We start from the raw sequence: 15,391 nt of genomic DNA, 5'->3' as shown, positions 1-15,391 counted from the left end.
TGTTGTTTTCCTTAGAGCTAATATTTTTCTCTATTTTCTTTTCAGTGGTGGAGAAACAGGGGCTTAGTCTATTTTATGCCTACGGGCTTCAAACCTTTACTTGTCCTGTCAGACCCCTTGGCAGTTGGGTTTGCTGCCCAGAGTGAACCGACAGTCCTATTCCCTGTGTAGTAACAGGTAGTCAGTTTCCAGGGCTAAGGGAACACACCAGACCCTGCTGTAGGAGCCAGGGACCTCACTGGGAAGGGGACCTTCAAGCTGAGACTCCAGAAGAAAAAGGGTGGAGTTTGGGGGCATTCCAGGTAGAAGACATTGCCTGTACAAAGGCACATAGTGCATCTACATAAAGCAAAACTTTATGGAAACTGCAGGCTACATGGTAAGTGGTTGTGGGGAAGGGGTGAGAGATGAGGTTGGAAGGTTGGTGGAGATTAAGTTATAAAGATCCTAGAATTCTATGTTTAAAATTTGTCCTTTTCTTCTCGGGAAAAGGAATGAATGCTTGTGCTACTTGGAATCATGGAATGTTACATCTCTAATCCATTTCTTCCATCCCTACTGGAATCATGGAATATTAGAGATGGAAGGAGAGATCTGAGAGATCTGTTAGAATCACAGGATATTAAGATGGAAGAGGCCTTAGAAATTGAATCCAAAAACACAATTCAGTTATTCTGAACCTTTTCTGGGTCAGTAAGCCCCCAAAATCTGGAAAAAAAAATTATAACACCTCTTCTTAGAAATGGGATGCTATTATATACTTCTGCATACAATTTTAGATAATTTACATATATCCTTGAACCTGCCCAGAGGTCCTAGATTAAGTTTAAAATACATGTATTTATATTTTATGCTCCTGAATTTTGCAGATTAAGAAGCCAGAATGCAAAAATATAATGGATTTGTTCAAAGTCAAAAAACTGGTAAGTGAATCCAGGAGGACAGAAATCTTTTGACGTCTGGTAAAGTTCTTATCACTAGATTGGGAGCTTATTTAGGAAAGGATCATAAACCATTCATCTCATATCACTTAGCTTCCAGCATAAGGCCTGACTCCCAGTCAGCCCTTGGTAGGTGTTGATTAAAGAGAAGAAGACAAATGTGGACTACAGAGCATCCCTGGGATGGGAGAGCTCTAATATGATTCCCAGACTCTTTCAGAGACTTTGATGTCTTTTGATGGCACACTGCTGCTTGGAGTTTTGGAAAAGAAGCCTGGATACTTTAAAAAAAAATTTTTTTTTGAGACAGAGTCTTGCTCTGTTGCTTAGGCTAGAGTGCCATGGCATCAGCCTAGCTCACAGCAACCTCAAACTCTTGGGCTCAAGTGATCCTCCTGCCTCAGCCTCTTGCGTAGCTGGGACTACAGGCGCAAGCTGCCGCGTCGGGCCAGAATTTTTTCATCATCCCAAACTGAAATTCTGCCCGTTAAACAATTAACTCTCTATTTCCATCCTCCCCTAGTCCCTAGTAACCACTGTTCTACTTTCTGCCTCTTTGAATTTGACTATTCTAGGTCCCTCATATAAGTGGAATCATATTTGTCTTTTTGTGTCTGGCTTATTTCACTCAGCATAATGTCTTCGGGGTTTATCCATGTTGTGTCATGTATCAAAATTTCATTTCTTTTTAAGGCTAATATATATTTGTGTATGAATATTAAGGCAACTATATATATGTATATGCATATTAAGGCCAACTATATGTATATATGCACACACACACACATGGACATTTTAGTTGTTTCTACCTTTTGGCTATTATGGGTAATGCTGCTATGAATATTGGCGTACAGATAGCTTTTGCATTTCTGTTTTCAATTCGTTTACATATATACTCAGAAGGAGAATTGCTAGATCATATAGTAATTCTATATTTAATTTTTTGAAGAACCACTACACAGTTTTCTACCATGGTGCCACTATTTTACATTCCTACCAGCAATGCACAGTTTCTCCACATGCTTGCCATTTGTTATTTTGCATTTGTTTAATGTGAAGTTTTATTTTATTTATTTATTTATTTATTTATTTTTTGAGACAGAGTCTCACTCTGTTGCCTGGGCTAGAGTACGGTGGCGTCAGCCTAACTCTCAGCAACCTCAAACTCTTGGGCTTAAGCGATCCTACTGCCTCAGCCTCCCAAGTAGCTGGGACTACAGGCATGTGCCACCATGCCCGGCTAATTTTTCTATGTATATATTTTTTAGCTGTCCCTATAATTTCTTTCTATTTTTAGTAGAGACGGGGTCTCGCTCTTGCTCAGGCTGGTCTCAAACTCCTGAGCTCAAACAATCCACCCACCTCAGCCTCCCAGATTGCTAGGATTACAGGCGTGAGCCACTGCACCCGGCCTAATGTGAAGTTTTAAATAGAAATTTTAAAGTAAGTTACCAGTGGACAAGACATTCAGATTTGCAACAGATTTATTAAGCATGTTATTTCACTTACACCACACGCACATACACATTCCAGGTCACCAGCTTTGATCATGCTGAAGGGGAAACAGATTCAGCAACTGAGATGGTTTGGATAAAAAGCCCCTAGCACATTCCATTTCTGCTTTTTTTTTTTTAAACACCAGGTCAAAGAGGCTCACTTTGGTTTCTGTACTGAGTTTATTAACTTCTTTTGGATAACCTGTTTTATCAAATATGTTTGATCTTGGCGTAAAGATCTGTTTGTTTCTTTTTTTGAGACAGAGTCTCACTATATCACCCAGGCTGTTCCCAAACTCCTGGGCTGAAGTGAGCCTCCTGCCTCAGCCTCCAAGTAGCTGGAGTCACAGGCACATACTACTGTGCCCAGCTAAGATCTGTTTTATGTTGTGGTGTTTTGATGAGCTGGAGATAACTGATCCAGGATACTTAATCTAGCTGGACTATGTTTGCAATTAATTCACTATCTCGTTCCTGATAAGTTCATGTAAATTTAGGGTCCTAGATACCTCGTAAACCTTTTGCCTTTTTCTCATTTCACTGATTTCTATTCTGTTGCAAAACTCCTGGTTCCCGGTGAGTTTTCAGTGAGTTTTACTGTGGTACTCTACCAGTTGCTCTGCATTCCTTATTGCACTGTATTGATTTTGTTTTATTCCTTTAAAATATATCCATTGATTTTTGAATAGGATGCACATAAACATTGTATATATAATACAAAGTTGAAAAGTCAGAAAAAATAATTGTTATATTTCTGCTTCTTTTCATCCCATCTTAATTGATTATTATTATTAGTTCCTTTTCTATCTTTAAATATGCTTGTACTTCTGTTTCTTGGTTAATCAGTTCTGAAAGGTGTCTTAAGATTTACAGCTATAAAAATGGAAGAAATCCACATACTCATACTACTCACTTTCTCCCCCTCTATACTGTATACTTTATTTTTTGGCTCCTTTTTACTCATTCATTTCCAACTCCATTTGCCTTTTGCAATCTTATCCTCTGTTTTCAGCAAGGCTAGCTTCCTTTTGAGGTTCTGAAATGACCTTCACTTCTGAGATGGTTTATTTTTTTTATTTTTTATTTTTTTTGAGACAGAGTCTCGCTTTGTTCTCCAGGCTAGAGTGCCACAGCACTCAGTGTAGCCTGGGCAACAAAGTGAGACTCTGTCTCAAAAAAAAAAAAAAGAAAGTAAATTGCCTACTTTATGACATTTCTTTCTTAAAAATAAGGGCATTCTCCCACATAACCATAATACCACTATAATACTAAGAAAATTAATACTAATTCCCTAATGTCATCTGACATGCAATCATATTTAATTTCCCTTTTATAGCTTGTTATCATGAACCAGGATCCAATCAAGGTTCATACTTCGCATTTGTTTGTTTGTCTCTTGACTCTTTCTTAATCTAGAACAGCCCCCATACCTTGTTTTTCTCCTTGTGAAATTGACTGAAGAAAGCAAGTTAGTTGACTCAGATTGTTCTACATTCTGGATTCCCCTGTCTCCTGTATTCACTTGGCTAGTGGAGGGACGGCTGCCCTTACTCCTAAATTTATATTGGGGTCAAGAGGATGATTTGTTCTCAGTTCCAATTCCAAATTCCCAGGGAAAAGATAGGATGGCCCATCTTGGATTAGGTGTTATATTATTTAATAGTTTTCTATTGCTGCTGTAACAAATGACCACAATTTAGTGGCTTACAACAAAGCAAATGTGTTATCTTACAGTACTGTGGACTAGAAGTCTGACACAGGTGTCCTTGGGCTACAATCAGGGTTTCCAGCAGGGTTGTGTTACCTTTTCAAGGCTCTAGGGAAGAATCCATTTTTTTGCCTTTTCTGCTTCTAAAGGCCCACTCAGATTCCTCTACTCATGGCTCCTCCCTTCCTTCACCTTCAAAGCCGGCAATGCCACATCTTTCTGACCATTTTTCCCTCGGATCCCTCTGATTCCAAAATTTAGGCTCTTTGCACCACCCCCACATTGCCTGCAGTTACTTGTGCCCTTTATATTCTGTGTGAAAGTGAAGGACTTGGACATTGAATGCAGTGGTGTGCTGGTGAGTGTTTAACAACTAGTTCCTGAGAAGAGGGGATGCTCTGATTTGTAGTAGCTGCCAATTTCTGTGGCATAAATTCTCCCACCATGGCCAGTTTCAAGCTACCAGCATAATTTCAACAGGCCTGCAAACTTTGTGAAAATGTAACTCTCACTCCAACACACCACTGCATTTGATCCTGTTAAATTTCGCCTTGTTCAGCACCATCCAGCCCACTGTTGACTGTTGAGAACAGATGGTTTCTGCTGATCTTGTTTGCTTTGTTTCCACAGGGGCTGTACGAGCTCACCGTGGACATCATAGTGATGATCCGAGTGTGTAAAATATTCCGTGAAGGCCTCGGGGGATTCCGGGAGTTTCAGATCATTGCTTCTGCTCAGAGAAAGCATCCTACCTTCTCTGTCTGGGATGTAAGCTGCTGGGCTCAGCATGATTATGAGGACTTAGGGGGGTTCCATAAATAGCACCGCACCTCCCAGCTCAAGCTCAGAACCAAATGAGAGAGAAAGCAAAGGGTAAAGCAGATGAGAGACCCAACTATCACCTTTATTAATGACCAGATTTGTATTGGAGAGGGTGACTTATAAAGCAAGAGGGTTACCTAATACTGAACCCCAGAATTAGACAGGCTTACAGGCCTCGTCTTGGGTAGTGCTGGACCAAGGCAGGCTCCAGCGCAACAGCAGGGCCTGTTGCCCTAAACTCATGGCCGAGCAAAGCAGAGGAGAACATGGGCTCAGAGGGACGACCATGCCCAGTTGCTCCTTCTAAATCCATCTAGGAGTTTAAGTCACTCCTCAATGTGGAAGGAGAGAGGCAGTAGTGTTCTACTAACACACCTCCCTCCATGTGGAAAGAAACACTGGGAAGAAGCATTCTCCATTCCAACATGATCAGAAGAGTCAGAGGAATCCAGGAGTCATAGTGGAGTCAGGGTTTTCCGAAGGCCCCCACACTCTATTAGCATCTCTCCTTCTTTCCTATCCTCCCACTTAAATGAAGGGAACATGTTCAGGGCCCTGATCACCATGGGGACCATGCTTTCTAGATTTCCTAGAAGGTCCCAGTTTAAAATATCCTTATCCTAGTGGTAGATCATGAGCCCCTTTTTGGCTCAGAAAGTTTGGTCCCTATTCTGTTAACTTGTTCGGGTTTCCCAAAGGTATCCTCGTTACTACTCAGTGTGTTAACCAGGACTTCATAATTTTCCCAGCTAATACCTAGACAAACCCTGCCCATTTTCCTGTTGGGTCAAGAGTGACAAGATCAATTTACTCCAAGAAATTTCCCAAAGTGGTTTCTGAAGGATAGTGGCCAAAGGCGGGTCTGGGGCTGGGGCTGCGGGAAAGGAAGGCAGCCTTAGATTGGCTTCTAAGGGGCCAGCAGGTAATATAACTAGTGCATGTGGCTGAGTTTAAGATAGAGCAGGGAGGTAGGGGCCTATGGGCCAGCTAGAGAGAAAGGACATGCCCCGTCTAAAGACATTCGAATCCATAGACTATATTTTAAGACACTGTGCCGGCCACACCGAACACGGCTATAGCCCTGTGGTTGGGCTGAAATGAAAAGGGATGGACTAGAAAAATTGCAACCTGAGAGACTCAGGTTAGCTCTCAGGAAGGACATTCTCTCAGGATGGCAGGCTATGATGAAGCCAGGGGCTCTAGAGATTAAGGGGCTTTCGTTAGCAGAAGACCTGGGCTGAGGCATGGGGCACTTGGAAGCTGAAGACCCAGAGTCAGCCTTGTTGTCAGGGGACTGTGAGGTGAAACTTGCACACACTGGCCAGCCAGAGTGGCCTTGAGCAGAGCCTCGTGAGGGCAGCCCATAGGGGTCACGTGGTTGCCAGGTAGAGCTGGGGTTGGGGCGTGGGCTCAGGTGTAGAGCCATAGCCTGGTTTTCAGCTCAGTGTGTGGATCTGGATATTCTGAGTGCCGCCTCTTTCCTTCAGTGGCCTCCCTGTGAAGCACCCTGTGGACACAAATGGTAAAAAAGGGGAAGGAGAGGGATTGGAGTGGGCTCCCAGGGACAGCATGAGGTTTGCTTAGAGAGGAGATTGGGGGCCCTGGTTTGGCCTGGGGTGGTGCTCAGGGCCTTGTGTGTCCCTCTCCTTCCCTCCTGGCTCTTGCTATGTAATCTCTGCTCTCTACATCCTCTCTTCATCTGTCAGAAGATAGAGTTGGATTAGTTCATCCTTCCGGGCACTTACACCTTCTCCTCCTGGCCACACTCTAGACATGGACTTGGGTTCGCCCAAAGCTTGGGTTGTGCTCCCAGCAGGACCATTTATTTGCTGTGTGATCCTTGGACACCTCAAGTCCAAAATGGGACTTAATAAAACCCGCTTTGTTCTCATGATTAAATGGACTACAGAAGATGCACCATGCTTGGCTCACTAAAGGCACTTAACAAAGGTTGGCTTCATTTGTTTTTTTCTTTTCTTTTTTTTTTTCTTTTTTTATTTTTATTTTTTTATTTTTTTTATTTCAGCTCATCATGGGGGTACATAAGTTCAGGTTATATACATTGTCCATGTCCCTTCTTTTCTTTTTTATCTCCCCTTTCATCCCCATACTTTGTTTGCTTCTTTTCTCTATTCCTTTTCTCTCTCCATCCTTCTTTTCTGTCTTCTCTTTATCCTCCTTTCCCTCTCCCCACCCCTTCACAATAATTTGTTGTCAATGCTGGACCCAAGCCTAGTGTGGAATTGGGGCTTTCGAGCAAAGGTGGGCATGCAAGGGCTGCTGCTAAGAGGTTGCCCTTGGCTTTCTGCCCCCCACAGTGGTCCAGATACACAGAAGGGCTTCAGATGCAAAGTTCTGGGCTGTCTTGCTGAGTTGCCCTCTTCTCTCTGCCTCCTTTATTTCAGAAAAAGAAGCAAAGCCGAATCACATTTGATACCATGGACTTCGTTGCAGAGGAGGTATGCATAGCTCTAACCTTGCCGTGGGGGAATTTTCCTTCTGTGCCATGGCCTGGAAGAACCACTGGGCTGGGCATCAGGAGAGCCGGTTTCAGCCCAGGCTCTGCCACCAACAGAGTGTGTTACCCTGAGCCTGCCACTTAGTTTCCTCATCTATAAATTAGCTGATCTTAGTGATCCCTTCCTGCCCTGTTGTTCCAAGACTGTGAGCACCAGTTGTCACTGTTTAGCTGAGCAGAACCAACAGCGGAGAGTTCCTGGGCTTGGACTCATGGGAAAATAGCAGAAAACAAAGCAAAGGATGCAAGAACCCCAGACAGAGGAGAAAGGAGCCATGTGGCAGGGAAAGCGCCGGCCTGTGTGTGAGTTCTGATTCTGACCTGAACTGTCTGAAAGATGCCAGGCACACCTGTCATCCCCGGGTGTCAGATGCCCTTAGAGTCTGCCCATTCTGATAGGGGAATGCTTTTATATCTGTGCGAGGCTTTGGACTGTGCAACTTGCTCTCTGAATTTCAAACGTCATTGTTATCTTCTCAGTTTTTCCCCACTATGTCCTGGATATTAAATGAAAATTTTAAATCCAATTTAAAATTTAAAAGAGCCTACCTATTTATAGGGAAGATCTGAAGTTCTCACTAGAGTGAACCTGAGTTGACCCTGGCTTGGAGGAGCCATGTTGGTTTTTCTCTCAAGGAAATGGGGAGAACAACTTTATATCTGGTACCAGGACCACCTGTGCCCATCCCCTCCCTCCCTCGGTGCCAAGGCATGGCTTCTGTTTCCTGCCTCTCTTGGCATGGTCTAGTTGCTCCTGCCCCCTCGTGTATGAAGTATAATCACTTAAGTCATCCAAATTCTGTGTTTCTTCAGCTTTCCAGACTGGCCAGTGTCAGACACTGGGCATTGAAGGTTACCCAAGTTTTATCCGTAACACAGGAGAAACTAGGGGCCTGAGAGCCACAGAACTGTAGCGATAAGGTCAATTCTGTGCATAGCACTAGAGGGAGAGAGGAGAGCACCAAGGGAAAATTCTTTGTTATAGGCAAGGCCTATAGGTGGCCCTTGAATGAGTCACATATGACTCTGTTTCCAATACAGAGAAGAGTAGAAACCCAATTTTAAAACCTGGCCTTCCAGTGACTGCTAATGGTTATGGGGTTTCTTTAGGGTGATGAAAAGTTTCTAAAATTGATTGCAGTTGGGTGTAGTGGTTCACACCTGTAATCCCAGCACTTTGGTAGGCTAAGGTGGGAGGATCACTTGAGGCTAGGAGTTCAAGACCAGCCTGGGCAACACAGTGAGACCCAGTCTCTACCAAAAAAAAAAAAAAAATGATCTGGGTGTGGTGGCATGCACCTGTAGTCCCAGATACTCAAGACGCTAAGACAGGAGGGTTGCTCAAGCCCAGGAGTTCAAGGTTACAGTGAGTTATGATTGTACCACTGCACTCCAGCTTGGGCCACAGAGTGAGACCGCATTTCTAAAAAATTAAAAATTCAAAAAAGAAAAATCAAATCAATTTTGGTGATGCTTGTTCAACTCTGTGAACTGTATCATCATAGCTCACTGCAACCTCACACTCCTGGGTTCTATTGATCCTCCCACCTTGGCCTCCTAAGTAGCTGGGACTACAAGTGCGTGCTACCATGCCCAGATAATTTTTCTATTTTTAGTAGAGACGGGGTCTCGCTCTTGCTCAGGCTGGTCTTGAACTCCTGAGCTCAAGCGATCCTCCTGCCTCGGCCTCCCCGAGTGCTAGGATTACAAGTATGAACCATCACACCTGGCCAGCCCATGTACTTTTTTTTTTTTTTTTTTTTTTGAGACAGAGTCTCGCTTTGTTGCCCGGGCTAGAGTGAGTGCCGTGGCATCAGCCTAGCTCACAGCAACCTCAAACTCCTGGGCTTCAGCGATCCTACTGCCTCAGCCTCCCGGGTAGCTGGGACTACAGGCATGTGCCACCATGCCTGGCTAATTTTTTTCTATATATATTTTAGTTGGCCAGATAATTTCTTTCTATTTTTTTAGTAGAGACGGGGTCTCACTCTTGCTCAGGCTGGTCTCGAACTCCTGACCTTTAGTGATCCACCCACCTCGGCCTCCCAGAGTGCTAGGATTACAGGCGTGAGCCACTGCGCCCGGCCAGCCCATGTGCTTTTGATCACTGAGCTATGCTGCCTTTCTGAATGAATATTCAAGGCATTGGATCTGTTCTTATTTCCAGAATTCTTCATCATGTTCCCTTTTCATTTGCTTCTATGACAATTACTGTTATGTAAGACTGCTAGTGTCTGTTAATTCTTTCCATAAATATTAATTTTGTTGAGTGCCTACTCTGTGTGAGGCACTGTTCTAGAGCGGTAAACAATATAGACAAGGTCACTATCATGCTTACATTGGGGCTTATATTCTAGAGCACCTTTGTCCTATAGAACTTTCTGTGATAATGGAAATGTTCAACAATCTGCATTGTCCAGCACAATAACCAGCAGCCACATATATTAATGGTTATTCAGCACTTGTGGCTAGTGCTACTAATAATGTAATTTTTAATTTAAATTTAACCACATGTGGCTGTCATATTGCAGTTCTAGTGTGTGTGTGTGTGTTTGTGTGTAGGGTGGGGAAATAACAGATAATATATACATTAACAAAAAAGAATACGGTCATTCCAGAAAGTATTCAATGCTTTGAAGAAAGTGATACAGAGATGTCTTAGTCGATATATACAGAGAAAAAAATTCCCCACTGGCTGGATTTCAGCCCAGGCTTTGCCACTAACTAGTAGGAGATCGTTGGTGAATTACTTTACCTCTTAGAATCTCAGTCTTCTCATCTGTAAAATGGGAATAATAATGTCCACTTCGTAAGTTTACTGGGAGTACTAAATAAGATAATATATGCAAAACACTCAACACTATGCTTTACCAACCAAACATGTGTTCAATAAATGTTCATTCATCACTTAAAAAAAAAAACCCAGAGATGTCTTAGTCTATTTTCTGCTGCTATAACAGAATTATAATTTAATTCTGGGTAATTTATAATCAATAGAAGTTTACCTCACTTGTGGTTCTGGAGGCTAGGAAGTCCATGATTTAGGGGCCTCGTGTGGTGCTTTCTTACTGCGTGATAACATGGCAAAAGGTATCACATGGTGAGAGAGAATGTGTGAGAGAGTGAGTATAAACAATACAGAGAAAAATGGGGCTGAACTCCTGTGATCACTAACCCACTCAAATGATAACAGCATTAATCCATTCATTAGGGCAGAGCCCCCATAACCTAATCACCTCTTAAAGGTCCCACCTCTTAGTAATGTCATAATGGCAATTAAATTTCACTATGAGTTTTGGAGGGGACATTCAAACCTTAGCAAGAACCCACAGAGTGCCGAGGAAGGAGCTTGCTTTAGCTCAGATGATCCAGTGGGGACTCACTAAGGCTGTGGCTGTATGTGAGCTGAGACCAGAATGATGAGGAGGCAGCCGTGTCCACATGAAAATCCAGGGGAAGAACATTCCAGACAGAGGAAACAGCCCAAAGACCTCAAGACAGAACCAAGCTTGGCGTATGCCTGGGATAGACAGAAAGCTCGAGAATAGAGAAGGAAGGGGAGTGGTAGGAGATGAGGTTGGAGGGAAGCCATTGGAAGTGATAATGATTCACAGTCCCACTTCTCCAGCAGGTGGGAGTGGTAGATCTGCCCATGTGCTGGTTCATGAATCCTGGTTGATGAGGGAAGAAAAGGTTTAGCTAATAGTCTCTGGAAGGTTCTTTTTGCTCCTCAGTCTCCTGTAGCATGCCAAGATCTAGGCTAAGACAAGCGGGGAGGTCTCCCCTAACCAAAGTGTGCATGTGCTGAGGGGACCCTGCAGGGCCCCTGGAGCCCAGAGTGGAGTGGTTTTGGGCCTTGGCATGTGGCAGATCTACTTATAATCCTGCCTGAATTTCTTCACGTGTCAAATGGGAATGATGGTTCTTGGGCCTGTGAAGAGTCAGATGGGCATGGAAGATGCTTATCTCGATGCCTGGCACACAGTAAGCACTCATCACGTCAGCCACTCTTGTGTAGGGACAGGGAAGAGTACAAGCAGGGATGTGGGGAGTGGCCAGCTGGCCCATGGGAGGAACTGCTGGGTCCTCTGTGTCACTCTGGCCTTCTCTCCCCAGGACCACTTCCCTCCAAGGGCTATAAAGATCATGCAGAAGAAGCCTTCCTGGAGGACAGAGCACGAGATCCAGGCCCTCTGTAGCATCTTGCAGGTTCTAGATAGCTACCGGAACTACGAGGAGCCAATGCAGCTGCTCCTGGCCAAAGTCATGCGCTTTGAACGGTCAGTGGGGGGCACAGTCCTTGACCCCTGGGCTAGGGCTGGGCTGGGCAGGAAGAACACAGCTGAGAAGGCCTGGCGGGTCCCACTCCTCTGTAGAGTATCGGTCTCGGAGAATCTTCTATTAGTTCACCTTAGAGCTCACCTTAGGTTGTAGCGCTGTTTATCTCACTCACTCATGGAGAGTCTTCATAGAATTATGGAGGAGGAAGATCTGGTAGGAATCTCAGAAAGGATCTGGTCCAATTCTTTCATTTTCCAGGTTAGGAAACTGAGGCTCAGAGAAGGGAAATGGCTCAATCTAGGTCACCCCAATAATAAGGGGCAAAGCTGAGACTCAAATCCAGGCCCTAAAAGCCAGAGCGGATCTCAGGTGATTGTACTGTATATCTAGGTAGGTACTAGAACAAGGTCTGTGAACTTGAATGAGAAAAAAATATATGTATCTCTCTATTTTCATTAACTTCTAGCTGAAATCGACCATTTCCTTCAATCATGAATGTAGGCAACGAAGCACTGGGATATTAGCCATCCTTGTGACTTTTTCACTGCAAGAAATCACGGATATTTTCAAGTCATATTCAAGTTGTTACAGATTTCTCAAAAAACAATTTATGTTCTTCACGTCTTCAAAATTATTACAGTTGTAATATTAGATCTGCTCAGATCTTGTTATTTGGTGCCTTAATAAAGATGTACCCATATTGTCATATCACAAATTTGGGTTTTTTAAAACATTTGTTAATTATAATTCTGCTGGATTTTATTTTATACATTTAAAACATTATTCTGTGAAGGCTTCACCAGACTGTCAAAGGGTCCATGGCAAGAGAAGAAATGCCATGTGTTAATAAATACCTTGTACTAGGAAAGTCCAAGTCCATGTGGAAATACCACCACCTCCAGGCCATCTCCATGGCCTCAGAGGGGCAGCCTAGGAGAATATTTGAGGTAAGGCCTGTGTTGAAAATCCAGGATGTAAGGCCACAGTAGGTTTGTACCCCAGTATATTCCTTCATGGAGGTCACAGTCTGAGGCATAACACAACTATTCATAAATACAGGCTAAGGCCCTTAAGGACCAGCGCAGGATGCTCCCAGGGGAAGGAGGTTACCCTCCAGCTGCCTTGGTCAAGAGTTTCACAGAAAAGTTTGTGTTTAAACAGGTAGATTTGACAGGTGGGGTGTAGACAAGGACATTCTAGGCAGAGGGAACCATTGCCTTTGTTCTAGCTCAGCGAAAAAGAGAGCAAGTCACCGCTGTCTATAAAGTAAGATTCCATGCCAGGCAGAGTGGTATCATAGAAAGAAAAAGAATCATGGAGCTAGATTCTGTGAAATTCAGTGCCATGCCTGCCCCAGTGTGACCTCAGGCAAGCTACTTAACCTCTCTGAGCCTCAGTACCCTTATCAGTGAAATAAGGATAATGATATGGATTTTATGGGCTTTACTAAGGATAATAACAAGATTTGAGGGAAGATAAAGTGAAACGATCATTGGTAAAGCCCTCTGCTAGCTGCTGATTATTTCTGGGACTGGGAATTAGCAGCTTAGACAGGATTCTTTCAGTTGCAAGTATCAGAAAACTCAGCCCAGGGGAATACATCAGTGACTCATGTATCTGAAGAGTCCTGGGAAAACAGTTCAGTTTCAGGCTTGGCTGGAATTCGGGGGCTCAGTGTCACCAGGACCCAGTGCCTATCTGTCTATCTCTGCCTCTTCACACTTGGTTCCCGTAAGCCTTCTCCTCCACCAGACACTCATGGTGGCAAGATGGCTGGCACAGTCACAGCTCCGAATTCTATCTTTCCAGTTTTATTCCAATGGGACAGAGAGAAAAGCTCTTTTCAGTCATTTGAGTCAGAGCTTTGGGATTAGTTCTTTCTCAACTAGATTGACTTTGCTTGACTCATCTCTGGGGTTGGTGATACTTTGATTGAGAGTTGAGAAAAGATAGTTCCCCCCAAAACAAAAATCAGGGTACAGTTGGCAGAAAAATGTGACCAGATGCTTGACAGCAAAAGCAACAGATGTCTGCTCTAAGAGATTCGGGTTCTAGTGATGACTTGATTGTGGCTCACCATGACCTTTAGCAAGCTGTGGGCTCCCTGGGCCCCACTCTTCTCTTTCCAAAAATGTTGGTTGAGCTTGATGGCCTCTGAGGGTCTTTCTGGCTCTAGCTCTAGAAGTCTACATTTGAATGAAGCCTGTGCTTCCTCTTCAAAATCTCGTTTGCTAGCTGAATAGTCCTTCCATCTCCCATCTATTCATTGTCATCTGGGGCATCTCCTCTTTCCTATGTTGATAAAGATCCCAGGGTGATACCAGCCTCTGGTTTGGACCTGATCAAGCCCCCAGCCAGAGAGGATCCTGAGGCTACTGACTTCAGCCTAACACCATTCTCTGTGTGTCCTCTGATCCCTCCCCTCAGTTTGTCACGGGATCATGAGGCCAGTGGGTGCTCTAGGAGCTCGGAAGAGGAGATGCTGCTGTTGGCTGGGTCAGGGAAGGCTTCCTGGAGGAAGTAGGATCTGAGTTCCTGAATGAATCTGAGTAGGTGGAGAAGAGAGGGAAGGCCATTCCAGGCAGGGGGAGCAATGTGGACAGATTGCTGGAATAAAGGGAGTGTCATCTGCCCTGAGCAGAGTGTTGGTGCTCCTGCTGCTGGTCGAGCCAGTGCATCACAAAGAAATAGAAGGTGGCAGTGTGGAGGGAGAAGAGGAATAGGAGGACCTGCCAAGGGCAAGTGCCGTGAGCTCAGAGTTGGGGGAAATGACAGACATAGCCCTGCCATCAGGGCACTTCTGTTAATACCGTGGTCACTCATCAGACCTGGCAGAGACTAAAGGGCAGACTTTTGGGCTCCCCATCACCTTCTGCGTAAAATCCAAACTCAGCCCAGCTTTGGAGGCTTTGGGCCAGTTGAATTCTTCTGCCACCACACCTCTGACTTCCCCTCTCCCATTTTCCTCTTCCATGAAGTGCACTGTTGTGCCCTTGAACGTGCCATGTTTTAGGCTACCTCTGTGCCTTTGGCCATGGTGGTCCCTCCACCGGGGACACTTGTCCATCTCTTTTCCACCTGAATAACTCACTTTGTACACCATGCTAGAGCCTTCTTTGAGCTTCCTAAGCTGGGTTAAGTGTTCCTTCTCTGTGCTTCTGAATTAGTCTGTGTTTAATCCTCTTGAAGCATTTTTTAACCTCATTTACCTCTTGTACATGACCGTAATTTTGGAATTCACTGTGCCTAACAGACACAGTTGCCATTTATTTAACTTATTGACTGAATGAAGGAAATGAATGGAAACTGAAAGAAGTGAGATTTGGCCTTGTAAGTGAAATACAGAAACTTCCCTCTGAGTGTAAGGACAAAACCCCAGTTTGCTCGGGGCCTGGGCACCTCTACCCTAAGGGTGCCCAGTTGGGTAGTGAACTACTGGGGATCATAGTAAGGCCATTTATCTGTCTCTTTCTAGGCATGCTCATCTTCATTTTATAGAGAAGAGGAACTGAGGCTCGAAAAGGGGCTGTGAGTTGCCCAGTGTCACACAGCCAAGGGCAAAGCCAATATTTGGATCCTGGTCTGACATTAAAGCCAGCGCTCCTAATCACTCAGCTCCTCTGTT

At 44.3% G+C, this 15,391-nt stretch overlaps 1 protein-coding gene across 3 annotated transcripts in view; it reads left to right on the top strand.

Moving 5' to 3' along the window:
* CNBD2 (cyclic nucleotide binding domain containing 2) overlaps positions 1 to 15,391 on the top strand; it is a 43,017-nt gene that overhangs the window by 2,038 nt on the left and 25,588 nt on the right. Inside the window, exons 2-5 of one of the 3 annotated variants that reach the window (XM_045528667.1) lie at positions 870 to 923; positions 4,776 to 4,913; positions 7,373 to 7,426; positions 11,602 to 11,765. In XM_045528667.1, coding sequence (XP_045384623.1) covers positions 870 to 923; positions 4,776 to 4,913; positions 7,373 to 7,426; positions 11,602 to 11,765 — 410 coding nt within the window. The remainder of the gene's footprint in view (positions 1 to 869; positions 924 to 4,775; positions 4,914 to 7,372; positions 7,427 to 11,601; positions 11,766 to 15,391) is intronic. The other 2 variants (XM_045528668.1, XM_045528670.1) reach the window with 2 other exon arrangements.

This window comes from Lemur catta, chromosome 17, assembly GCF_020740605.2.
Source record: "Lemur catta isolate mLemCat1 chromosome 17, mLemCat1.pri, whole genome shotgun sequence".
In the NCBI taxonomy this organism is placed as follows: Eukaryota; Metazoa; Chordata; class Mammalia; order Primates; family Lemuridae; genus Lemur; species Lemur catta.
Note: the sequence above shows the minus strand (reverse complement) of the source record. Positions and strands in the feature narration are given on the sequence as shown.